Source organism: Dasypus novemcinctus, chromosome 4 (assembly GCF_030445035.2).
Source record: "Dasypus novemcinctus isolate mDasNov1 chromosome 4, mDasNov1.1.hap2, whole genome shotgun sequence".
In the NCBI taxonomy this organism is placed as follows: Eukaryota; Metazoa; Chordata; class Mammalia; order Cingulata; family Dasypodidae; genus Dasypus; species Dasypus novemcinctus.
In genome coordinates, this window is record NC_080676.1 from 163,299,731 (window position 1) to 163,312,371 (window position 12,641).

General features: G+C 54.0%; 1 protein-coding gene across 3 annotated transcripts in view; it reads right to left on the reverse strand.

Moving 5' to 3' along the window:
* Positions 1 to 7,127: 7,127 nt before the first annotated feature.
* Positions 7,128 to 12,641, reverse strand: part of PRDM15 (PR/SET domain 15) — a 110,323-nt gene continuing 104,809 nt past the window's right edge. The window contains exons 22-24 of one of the 3 annotated variants that reach the window (XM_058296275.1): positions 12,080 to 12,160; positions 10,935 to 11,144; positions 7,128 to 10,080 (exon numbers count right to left, since the gene is read on the reverse strand). In XM_058296275.1, coding sequence (XP_058152258.1) covers positions 9,601 to 10,080; positions 10,935 to 11,144; positions 12,080 to 12,160 — 771 coding nt within the window. In that variant the 3' untranslated portion in view covers positions 7,128 to 9,600. The remainder of the gene's footprint in view (positions 10,081 to 10,934; positions 11,145 to 12,079; positions 12,161 to 12,641) is intronic. The other 2 variants (XM_058296276.2, XM_058296277.2) reach the window with 2 other exon arrangements.

Here is a 12,641-nt window from a genome sequence, read left to right on the forward strand (position 1 = left end):
AGAATGGGAAGCTGAGGGTTAACTCATGCAGAATTGGTAAAAAGGATAAGTATTATTTTTTGGAAATGAATAGGAAAGATGAAAGCCCAGCATCATGTTTGTAACTAAAAGTACTATTATGTGGGTGTGATAGTGGCTGAATGGGCAAGTCTAAAGTCATGTACATCACCACAAGGAAAGCTGAAAAATGTAACACGGGACTGTATAGCATAGTGAAACTCCATGTGAAATATGAATATGGGTAAAATTGCATGTATAAGAATGTTTTTCTTTGAAATTGAACAAATGTATGTTAACATTACACTATGCTGATCTCAGAACAAAAAAACACAGTACGCTAAGTGAAAGACACCAGATAAAAAGTCCTATATATTTTATGATTCCATTTATATAAAATGTAAATATAAATCAATTTATAAAGTGGAAATTAGATTCGAGGTTATGTAGGGCTGGAGAAGGAAGTGCTCAGAGGTGTGGAGTTTTTTTTTTTTTTTTGAATAATGAAACTGCCCTAAATTTTTTTTATGGTGATGAATGCACAACATTGTGATTATACTAAAAGCCGTTGGTTATACACTTTGGATAGATCATTTGGTATATGAATATATTTCAAGAAAACTGCTTAATAAATAAATAGTAATTGTGCAAGAATAGCCAGAAATAGCTGCTAGGTACAGCAGGGGAAGCAGAGATAGAGAGGTGAAGAATTTTCTTGTTTGTTTTTTATTTATTAGTATATTATTGAAATAATGAAAGTGTTCTAATGATGATTGAGGTGATGAATGCACAACTATGTGATTATACCAGGTACCATTGATTGTACACTTTGGATGAATTGTATGCTTTATTAATATGTATCAATAAAATAGATTTGCTAAAAAAAAAAATTTGTGGGACTGCACAACACAGTGGACCCTCCGTTAGCCCATGGTAGAGTTGTAAAACTATGCTTTCATTGAGCCATGGTGGGTGGGGGCAACCCTTTGACCATCACGAAGGAGCAGGCGTCAATTGGCAGAGTGGAGAAAGAGGGTCAGCGTGGTAGGGGCAGCTGGCACTGCGTGTCTCCGGCCGGGGTCCACGCACCACCCCCTCTTCCACCTTGGTGGGGGGAAGGAGGGTGGCAGGGGTGCTCCAGCCCTGCATTAGCCAAATGCAAGTGAGGGCTTTTAGGAGAAACCCCCCAAAACCTGCACAAAGTACCCCTAGCGTCTCCAGGTTTTTGACAGTGGCCTGGATGGGGACGTTGTGTTCCTTTTAAAGAAGGATTTGCAAAAATACTTCTCAGGCCAGGGTGAAAAGATGAAGTGTGGGAGCAGACTGAGGGCCCCAATCCAGTGGGGGTCCCCGGGTGTTCCAGGTCTTGTCTCTGCATAACCCCCTCTGGGCACAGGGTGCGGGGAACTGCCCCAGGCAGTGGGCCCTAAGCAGAGAAGAGGGGTGCCAGGACAGCACAGGCCTGCTGCTCCTAGCTCGCTCCTGCCCCTTTCTGGGCCCACGCAATGTTATTTATTTGCTCCCCTGGATAACTGCACCTTGGGTCCTGCTTTTACAGGAGCCAACTGCGCTAGCTGCGTGCAACGATGTACCTCTGCATTCTCAGATGTTCTGAGAACAAACCCCATCACCTTCTCCAGCTCCTTCTCCCCAAACCCCCATACACATTTTTTTTTTAAAGATTTATTTTTTATCTATTTCTCTCCCCTTCCCCGCTGTGGTCTGCTCTCTGGGTCCATTTGCTGTGTGTTCTTCTGTGACCACTTCTATCCTTATCAGCGGTACCTGGAATCTGTGTCTTGTTTTGTTGCATCATCTTGCTGCATCAGCTCTCCTTGTGTGTGGGCCACTCCTGGGCAGGCTGCACTTTTTTTGCATGGGGTGGCTCTCCTTACGGGGCACAATCCTTGCACGTGCGGTTCCCCTACATGGGGGACACCCCTGCATGGCACGGCACTCCTTGTGCTCATCAGCACTGCATGTAGGCCAGCTCAACACATGGATCAGGAGACCCTGGGTTTGAACCCTGGACCTCCCATGTGGTAGGCGGATGCTCTATCCGTTGAGCCAAATCCACTTCCCAATACATACACATTTAATTTAGGGGGTATCTCTACAACTCTTCAAATAATTTGAGCAAAACACCTGAAGAATCGAGAACACTCCATCCCTCCCTCATTCCCAGCCTTCTGAGATAAGACTTTCCTTGACGTGGTTCAACCAAATGATTAACACTGCTGGCTCTGGAGTGGCCAAACCTATTTCACCACCAACCTAGGGTACAGAGAAACAGTGGGGAGGGAGTTCACTAGAAAGTGGGGGTGAGGGATCAAGAAAGGGGAGATGAATGCACATCCAAGTCGTCAGGAACTGTTACGCAGGTGCAAGAAATGGATGTCCACGTGGCCACAAGATGGTTTAATGGGAGACGGAAGAATGGAGCGCCATGTTTACTGCTAGAAACCAAAGCTTGGTGTGGAATCTTGAATTTTGGGGTAGGAAAGGGGGTAGGGAAGTGTGCATCTGTCCTTTCCCTAATCCCTTCCCACATTCCTGAGCTGTGGGGCTTTGGCGACCCCGTCACTGGGTTTCTTTGGTGGTTGCTGTTGTACTGGCGACTCGCTGTCCCCGCTGCTACTATTTTGTAACACGTGCTGGCCCCTTCTCCCTCCCCTCTTTTCCCTGGATTAATACAATGAATAAATAAAGATTTACTAATACCAAAAGAGTGCTTTCATCAATTGTAACAAATGTCCCACACCAATGCAAGAGGTGAGTCATGGGGTGGTATATGGGAACCCTGTATTTTATGCATGATTTTCCTATAACACCACAACTTCTCTAAAAAAAAAAAAAAAAAAAAAAAGAAGCAAAAAAGAATTAACAAGTAATGTTATTAATAAGATGAAATTAAATGGAGTTCAGCAATTCCAAGAGCCTCATGAAGACACAGAAGTTCCATGGGACAATTCTACCTGGATATAATGACCTCAGGTATTTGTTTAGCCCTTCAATGCTCTGGTCTCCAGAGAAGTACATTTCCTCCCTACACTTGGAGAAAACACAGGAGCCTTCCTCTCCTGACCCATCTGAACTGAGCAAATCCATCCTCTCATGTCCACAAACCATGATCTCAGATTTTAAAGTTTACTTTTGGAATAATTTTGACATTCTCTTTACCTTACGCCACCAGTGAATGGGAAATGCAAACCACAGGTGCACCCGCAATCGGCCCCCAGGCCATCTCCACGCTGACCTTTCCACTGGCCCTCATGCTCGGGCACTGTCTGTCTGTTTTTTATTGTTGGGTTTTGTATTTGAAAGAAGTTTTCTGTGGGTTTCAGTGTCATTACCAAGGAGGGGTTCTAACGGCGGGAGCCGTCGTGAGTCAGAAGGCCACGGGCATGTCCTGCTTGGCTGGTCACGGCTTGTGCCTGGCTCCCTGCTGGACCTTTCTGAGCCCCGCTTCGACAGAGCCTTGCTCCATGTCTCACGGCTGCTTGCTGGATTCCTGAGCCAGGTACCTGGCAGCCCCTCACCTCTCCTGAATGGGGAACTAGAGGACACCTCCACCTCCTTTCCGCGCAACCACAAACGAGCCTGAGGGGAAGATGGGCCTCGATGCTACAAGAGCTCATGGACTCCCAAGTCCACCTCCCCAGGTGGCTGATGTCTACGGACCCTGAGGAGCGGAGGCTTCTAGACATCCCGGGGGTGAGTCTATCGTGACATTGCCCATCTTGCTTTGTGATGCCATATTTCAGTTCTAGACACCAGCAGTCCCCAGCCAAGGTGCTCAGCGAGGCTGTGCCCTCGCCCTGAAGTCCGTGGCCACAGGCCTTGGGGTTCCACGGCTGGCACCCCTGCATCCCCTCCGATGGCCAGCGGTCTCTCCTTGTCTCTTCTGGTTTCTGCTAGTTTCTGGCTCCTGGCCCCTGCCTGGCCTTCCTCTCACTCCTGGGTGTTTATCACAGAATTGAAAACGTAGGTACACAAAGGCACATACACAAATGTTCACAGCGGCGTTATTCAGAACAGCCCCAACTGGCAGCAGAGGGCCACTGCTTAGCCGTGTTCCTCCCACACCACAAGGGACAGGACTCTCGATGGCCCCAGCAGCCTGTTACTCTGGCTTCAAAATTCCAGCTTCCTTGGCCGCCCTGGACTCCAGCTTTACTCCTGGACTTGGAGGGCCGGGGAGCCCTGCTCCGGCTCCGTCTCGGGGCCTGTGGCTGGGCAGTAGCAGGGCTCACCCTGTCTCCCTCTCAGGGCCACTGACCTTCAGCCTGGCGGCCAATGGCCCCAATAGCCTCGAGTCAACTATTTTCTTTGATTTATATCTAAGTCCCACGCACCTGTAATGTGTGTGCATACGCATCAGGGAGAGGGGTGTGTCTGGTCGCTGTTCTTCCATCTGGGCCAAAAGACGAGCTCAGGTGAGAGAACTAGGGCGTGGGGGACGCCCCTGCACATTCTCCCCTCTAGTACAGCCAGCCACCCAGTAGAGCTGCTCTCCTCTGAGCTGCTGATGTGCCTGAGCCCCCAGCAAACAGCTCGAAAGAGAAGGGGATATTTGTTGTTTTAAGCCACTGACATTGCAGGCTGTTACTGCAACATCAACGAGGAACGGGTTCTCTGAGGAAGTGGCATTTGAGTGGGAATCTGGGGGACACATGGCATCAACCAAATGAAGGGGCAAGGGAAGGGCGCGCTGGCCAGGGGAGCGGCAGGTGCCAAGGCCTGAGGGGCAGAGAGTGCGGCGAGCGGGGAGAGCGGCTGGGGAGGGCAGGGTCGGGGCGCGCTGGCGGAGACCTAGGAGGATTTGGGTTGTCGGGGGAGCGCTTAGAGTCCCTGAAGGATGTCGAGCTTGACTGTGGGTGACACAAGCAGATGTGCATCTTCAGAAGCACCATCCAGGCTTTGGAATGGGGAAGGGGCTCCTGGAGGACAGGCGGTGGCCCCTCCGGGGCAGTCGTCAGCCGGAACCGTGGAGGCAGGTAGTGGTGGTGATGGTGAGCCAAAATGCTGGGGCTGTAGATGTGGGCAGCAGACGTGTGTCCAGGGTGACCACTAGGCTTGGAGCTGTTTGCTGCGAGGGGACAGTAGCAGGTGGCTGCGGGGGGGGGGGCAGGGGGAAGGTCATGGATTCCACGAGGGGCCCTGGCGAGACGCCCGGGTGGAGTGGCGTGGCTGACGCCCCAGGGGACAGCCCCGCACATCTCACCCCATGCCTGCGCCTCTCAGCCAACCAGCTCTGGCTCCGCAGCGGGGCCGTCCTTGGGATTCTAGAGGCTAGTTCCTAACCCAGGCCCCGTCCTTCTTCCTCTATTTTCCAGGTACCGGGTATTACTGCTAATGCTCAGGGGAGAGGAGAGCAGCTCTGGAGTCCGGGCCAAGGTCGAGTGGGCCAGGCAGGCTTGCACGACTTGGCCGCTGCACTGAGGAGCAGGCTGCACTGGGGGCAGGAGATGCTTAGGCGCCCAGGTGCTGCAGAGGGGAGGCCTGGTGCCCCAGCCCCTTCGCAGGGGTGCTGGGCAGGGCTCTCGGGGAAGACGTTCCGATGAAAGGGCCCCTCCTCGAGGACATGTGAGGGGCAAACTTGCACCAGGGCAGAACAGATGCCTGGTGCCCAGGCGGGCTGCATACGGCTGCTGGGCTCTCCGGGGTCATCTGGGAACGCCAGGGGTCGGCACCCGGGGACCCCGCCACCCCCGCCCAGGAAGGGCTGAGCCAGCACCCACACCTGGGGAAGGTGGGCCTGGGTGACCTCGGCTAGTTTTGTCCAGGTAGCACAGGGCCACTTCTAGTCCTGTCCCACCACACAAGCGCGCTGGCCATTCCAGGCCTGGGAGTCCCTTCCCGAAGGTGATGCTCTCAGGGCAGACGTAAAATCTGAAGCTGAGGCAGCAGCCAGAGGCCCAGCTATTTTTTTAGATCAGAATTTGTTTTGCTTTTCAGGAGGCACTGGGGATTGAACATGGGACCTTGTACTTGTGAAGCACATGCTCAACAACTGAGCTACACCCACTCCCCAAGAATTAGTTTTTACTGCGTGCTTGAAGAGCATATTTATGGATTGTCAATCTGTCAGTTTCTCGCCACACCACGTGGCTATCAGCAAATTGCTACATGGCGATTTGAATTCCAAGAGGATGCACAGGGGTGTTGGCGCATCAAGAGCCCTCGCCTCCAGGCCTTCCTCTGGTGTCTTGAACGGCTGCCTCTGTGGGCAGAGAACCCTCTAGGTCTGGCACATCCACGGAGTTCTCACAATTTGCCGAATATTAGCTAAACGGATGAATCCTATTATTTGGCAGGACAATTAGCAGCTACCAGATGCTCTCTAAATATATGGCTAAAATATCTAAGACACGGTTCTCAAGGCTCAGATACTTACATGACTGGATACTACAGGTGCTTCATCATTTTAAAATAGGCCACGCTGAACAAGTCAGAATATATCATTTAATACCTTATCAATCAGGCCACCTGTCCAAAGAAATGGCTTCAATTTCCCCCTCTCCCTGCTCCTGACCTTTTTTCTTTCCAATGCCCATTTTCTCTTGACCTAAGCTTTGTTCACGTGCTATATGTACCTTCCATGTTGTCCTTTTCTTTTCACCTCTGCCAGGACATGTCATATAATCTAAACCGTTTATGTGTTCTGGACTGGAGAGGAGTCGAGATGCGGCCGAGAGCAGGAATTGTAACTGTTTTCAGAGAATGCCAACAAGTGCTTCAACTGTCCAGAGCCGGAAGCTGGAGCCGAGGGCCAGCAATGAAAAGCCACAGGTCACAGCACCTTTTATTTATCATGATACAAACTGACGGGACATGGAACACACAACTTCTCAGAAAGGTCCTAATGCCCATCAAAATCCGATGGGCGTCACGGATGCGGCCTCGTGCCCGGGACGCCGTGTGCCAGGCCCGGGGAGGGCTGCGGCTCTCTGCAGGGGGTTGTGCGTGGGGGCCGCTTGGCACAGCAGGCGCTCCGGGGCTCGCCACCCGCGCCGCCCCTCAGCACAGGGCCTGCGGCCTCGAGCCGTTCCACCCCGGGGCCTCCTTCCCAGGATTCTCACCGCCGCATGACCAGGCTGGGCAACTTCGCCAGCCCATGGGCAAAAAAATAAACTTTCATGGTTTATTACTTCACAACCAAGATCAGTTCACAGAGCTTGGTGGCCAGAGCGACCTAATCTCTTCCTTTGTGGAGTTACATCTGCATAGCCTGGAGCAGTCAGAAAAATCAAATGTTGTCAATAAACCATGAAATATCTGCAGAAAATCCACTTCGATGACTCTTTTGGCTCAGAAGTACTTTTTTTTTTTGCTATCCAGTTTCTTATATGCAAATTCACAGCAGTCGCTTTAAGACAATATGAACCTACTTCTTTTCCAATAGTGACCCGATTAAGACCAAATATGTCAACTTGGGACTGAGACTGATTTTTATTTAGAGGTCTCACTTATTATAACAAGATTTGGTGTGTGTGTGTTGAAATAAACAGTGGTACACGGCAGGGCCACACGTTCTAAATTAGGTTTGTTAAAAACTGCTGACGCATTCTTAGTCTAGGCACAAAACACCTTCTTTAAAAAAATAAAATTGTGATTTAAAGGCCTCTATTTCACAGGGAGGAGGAATATAAAATAAGTGCTCATGGCTGTAGAATCATGAACCCACGGCCTGTTTTTATTTTCTCCTAGCTTGTTGGCCCTTTCGATTCTGCAAATGCAAAAAGAAATTGTTAGTGATGAAAAAAAAAATCTCTTAGGAACCTTGGAGCTCTTTCTGATCCCGTGGGTACCTGAACCACTTATATTTGGAGAACAGACAATATTTTAGAAAACATATCATCCCTGGCCCAAGTTCATTCAATGAAATGATTACGTATAAAGCAGTGAATTATATACATAAATAACACAAAAATAATTATCATAAATTAAGAAGTCAATCATCCCACCCTTAAATCAGCTGCACGGTGGGAGTGGGTGGGAGGGGGCAAGGGTGGGGGACGCGTCTGAACTCCGCAGCTTCCTGGCTCGTGTTGCAGGGGTGAGAAGCTTCCTTCATGAACACAGTATTGCACAAAACAGCTTCTAGCCCGAGCCTCAACGTGCGGATACCTGGAATGCCGGGACGTGCTTAGAAATGTGACTTTTGACAACAAGTCACCTTCTGCTTTCTCAGTGACATCCGTGACTCCCGCCACCTCTGTCCACTGCCGACTCGTGGTCAACACTTCTTCGAGACGTTCTCCCGAGTCAGAGGGGATGCCGGGACAACGAGTGACCGCGGCCACATCACTGGAAGTCCATTGTTTCATTTTGGACGATGCTAAAGAGGATCAGAAGAGTGAACGCCGGACTGCTTGCTCTGCCCATGGCTCTGTCTCGGCCCGCGGGCGGGCAGCCACCGCCTGACACGGGGCACATGCCCGGGAGCTCTTGTCCCTAGCCAGGCAGGTCACGTCGTGCTTCTGTTACGAACTGGCCTCCTCGGCTTTCATGAGCACCTGGCAGGAAATTGCAGTATCTCTGAATTTCAGAAACACCTCCACTCTCCGCTGTAAAGCACCAGACTTGGTCAAGGTTTTTATAGGAAACTGGTCTTAAAATGCTTCAACCTTTGGGATTAAAGCTTAAACAGAAAGAAAACACCCATGTCTTCCCTGCTCTTTCTTTCCGTGGGTTTTGGCTGAACTTCGGCCATAATAAATATATTTGGACATCAGAGAACCCCGAGGTAAGTCCAGAGGAGCCCTCGGGGGAGCGGCACGAGGGCCTCTGCGCGCGGGCAGTCGGGGAAAGGTGGACTGGACAGCCAGGCCTACAGTGCAAGTGACTTCATCAGGTTCAAGTCAAGAAACAGCATTGGCCACAAGAGTCTTGAATACATAACGTACGCCTGAAATAAAGTTAAAAATCATGAAAAAAAACTCCACTAAAAGTCGATGTACGTATTATACTACGAATTGCCTTTGACGCCTGAGTCAGGGACGTGGGGCCCCGCGCCCACCATGAACCTGAAGGCTACAGGACAGTCCTGTGCCGCCACCATCCTTCACACGTGGCTTCAGCCTGTGGTTGTAGGTCAAATTCAGCTCAACTCCGATTTCAAAGAAGAGGGTGAAAGCTATTTTGTCTGTCTGCTTCATTCACTTAAAAAACCCAGAAGGGAGGAGCAAGCTCTCCATGCTGCATGTTGCCACGTGAATACTGTCTGCTTTTTAATATGTTAACTGAGCTCTGAAAGGAAGAAAATAAAATGAATCGTTTAAGTTGCTAACAGCATACCGCTTGCTGTGTCGATCGATCAAGCAAACTGGGCTGTGTGCGGGCCAGCTGGGAGTATGCCCATGGCCTTGGGGGGGCCGTGTGTGGACCCTCATTTGGTGTTCACCACCCTTGCCTGCCAGGGCTCACGTCTTGAGTTAAGCCGACAGCCGGTGATGGTTGTTGGGGGTTTGGAGATAACTCAGCAAAAACTAAGCCGACCTTGAGTGACACGGCAACGTATGATTCTCCTCTCTGGTAAGCAGCCAACAGCTCTCGAGAACCCCGGACACCTGCCGCCACCCCCGTCCTCGGCGCGGCGCCTCAGTAGCTGTACATCTGCTGCTGCGGCTCGGCCGGGCCCTGGGGCGGGGCGGCCTGCGGCGGCGGGGCCTGGGGCGGCGGGGGCTGCAGGACGTCGGCCTGGGGCACGGCCCGCCAGGCCAGCGGGTGCTGCTCGCCCAGCTGGCCGCCCAGGGGCGTGATGGAGTTGACCAGCGTGGTCAGGTTGATGAAGTGGGCCACCGACTGCGGGTTGGCGGCCTCCGCCTGGGGGTGCAGCTGGAGCTCGTTCTGGCGGTTGTGCAGCATGGCGGAGCCGCTGACGGTGTCGAAGGTCACGGTCAGGATCGAGTTGTCCAGCTGCAGCTGGCGCTCCGGGGCGGCGAGGTGGCCGACGGCCACCGGCTGGAGGTTGGTGAACTGAGTCCCGGCTGCCGTGGTGATGGGGGTCACCGTGATGTTGGTCAGGCCGACCGAGCTCGAGGGCGTGGTGACGTTGGGGTCGCCCAGGGTCACCACCACCTGCAAGAGGCACCACGGGAGGAGTCAGCGGTCGGGGCACCATCGCCAAGCGGCGCGCCCTTCCCACACCGCTGGCCCGGGCGGGGCTGCGCCATCACGCTGGCCTCGTCGTGCGCCCACGCGTCTTGGGGTAAAAACTAAACCGAGGGAGTTTGGTCCTGGAAAGACCATGCCAGTAAAAAGGAGAAACAAGATACAAACATGACCATGAAGGCAGGGAGACAAAACAGAGAGACAGGTGAATTTCATCGATGTAGGAAACAGCAAGGCAGGGAGACGAGGAGCGAAAGCTTCGCCTTCCATCGCACCCTTGCAGAAAACGGAAATGCTGGCCATGAAGCTCAAAAGGGGCAACAGGCCAGGGTGCGGCACCGGGAGCGCCCTTTCTCGTGGAGAGAGGAAAGCCCACAGCAGCGCAGCACGGCTTGGGGCTCCGGAAAGAAGAGGGGCTCGCGGAGCTGGACACAGACCATGGCCTGGGGGCCTCAAACCCAGAAGTGAGGGAGGTGGGCCAGGCAGCAGGGTCCACGCCGGCTGGGCCGTGCCCCCATGTCCTGTCTGCCTCCGCTCTGGTTCGCAGGGCTCTGCTCCTGACCCTGGGCACTTGCTCTGTGCAGGAGCCACCGGGCAGGCCACCGACCATCGCCCCGCCCCCCGCCCGGGGACCACGGCTCCCATTCAGGGGCCAGAAAGCCACTGCCCTCAAGCAGGGCAGGAGACCGGCGGTGAACGCCGGAAACGCCCGCTGGACTAGCAGAGTGGGAAGGCACAGGTGCAGCTGCCTTCAGGGGGCAAGTCCCCAGCCCGGGGGCGCCCGGAGGACGAAGGCCACAGGCTGGCCCGGCCGGGAGCACCTGCTGGATGCTCTGCACGGCAGAGCTGGTCTCGTCGCCCACGGTGCCCGGGAACGTGGCTGCCTTCTCCGAGTACTCGCTGAAGGGGGTGCCCTCGGGCGCAGGCGCGCTGGCCTCCTCCTCCGGCTTCTGCTTCCTCTTGTGCGCGCGCTTGGCGGCCTTCGCGTGCTTGCCCTCGGCCGGCTCCTCCTGGCCCAGGGTCAGCTCCGGCTGCGGGAGAGGAGGACTCAGCGCCGCCAGGGGGGCACCCGGCCCCCCACCTGCGGCCCCGGGTCGGCCACGGGAGGGAGCGGGCCCCCGCGGTGGGACCGGGGCGTGCGCTGTTCCCGTTACAAGGAGTGGACAGGCCGGGACGCGACCGGCCGCGGCGGGATGGGCCCTGAGCACTGGCAGGTGCCCAGCCTTAAAGCTCAAGGCTCAGGGCGGTGCGGCTCGTGTGGAGCACCTGCTTCCCGTGCCCGAGGTCGCGGGGTTGAGCCGCGGTTCCTCGAAAACAAAAATCTTATGGCTCGAACCACCAGGGAAACTTCAGCCCCAGGCCAAAGCCGCCTCTGGGCCTGGGCTCTGGAAGCAGGGGCAGGGACAAGGGAGAAACTCGAGCCCGAGTGGATGGGCCCACGGACACGGCCCTTCTGGAACAGCGGAGAGGGGCCGGGGGAGGCCAGCTCCCACCCACCAGCGCCGAGGGCCTGCGCCGAGGGGGCCGCCTCGAATGGGGGATCTCGTATACATATTACCACATAAACATTTTAAAAATAAGTGTAAATGGCAATTTGAAACAAGTTTGAAACAATTGCAAACGTGAGGTGAGGTCTCCTCTTCATAAAAGTTTCCTGCAAAGGCATTGACTAAAAATTCCCTTGGAAAAAAGTTCATCCAAAACATGTAAGTGCTTTTGCTCACGAGTGACGTGTGCATACTAAGCTTTCTGGAAACCACCTACTCTCCAAAGTGAAACATGCTCGTGTTTAAAGACCCGAGTCCTAGAAACTTGCTAAACTAGGAGAGACGAAAAGGCTCCCAGGCCCACCCGGGAACGGTGTGAGCTGGCCGGCGACACCTGGCGTGGACGGGCCCCGCTGGCTAAGCAGCAGGCCCTCCCTCTGCCGCGGCACGCGCCCCTGCCTCTCGCAGCTGCGGCCCACCTGAACGATGCCGATGGAGGAGGCGTCGATGGTGGTGGTCTCGGGGAGGTGGTCCAGGTCGTCGATCCTCACGGCGAGGACCTGCGAGGGAGCGCATGGTGGCCCCCAACGACTCGTTAGCCCCAAAACCGTGACCCCGGATGTTCCCAGGCCTCCCCCGCTCAGGACTGGCTTCTCAGAACTCGGCCAGGCTTGCTCTTCCCTGAGCCCTTCCCCCTTACTTCACAAATGTTTGCAATGCTCTTTACCATCGGCACCTGCCTCCTGCACCTGTCGGCCACAGCTGCCACCTGCACCTGCCACCTGCACCTGCCACCTGTACCTGTAACCTGCACCTGTCACACCTGCCACCTGCACCTGCCTCCTGTACCTGTCAGTCACACCTGTCACCTGTACCTACAGCTGTCAGCCACACCTGCCACCCATACCTGTAATCTGCACCTGTCACCCACACCTGCAATCTGCACCTGTCACAGCTGTCACCTGCAATTGTCACCCACATCTACACCTGCCACCTGTACCTGTCTCCTGTACCTGTCACACCTGCCACCTGCACCTCAGT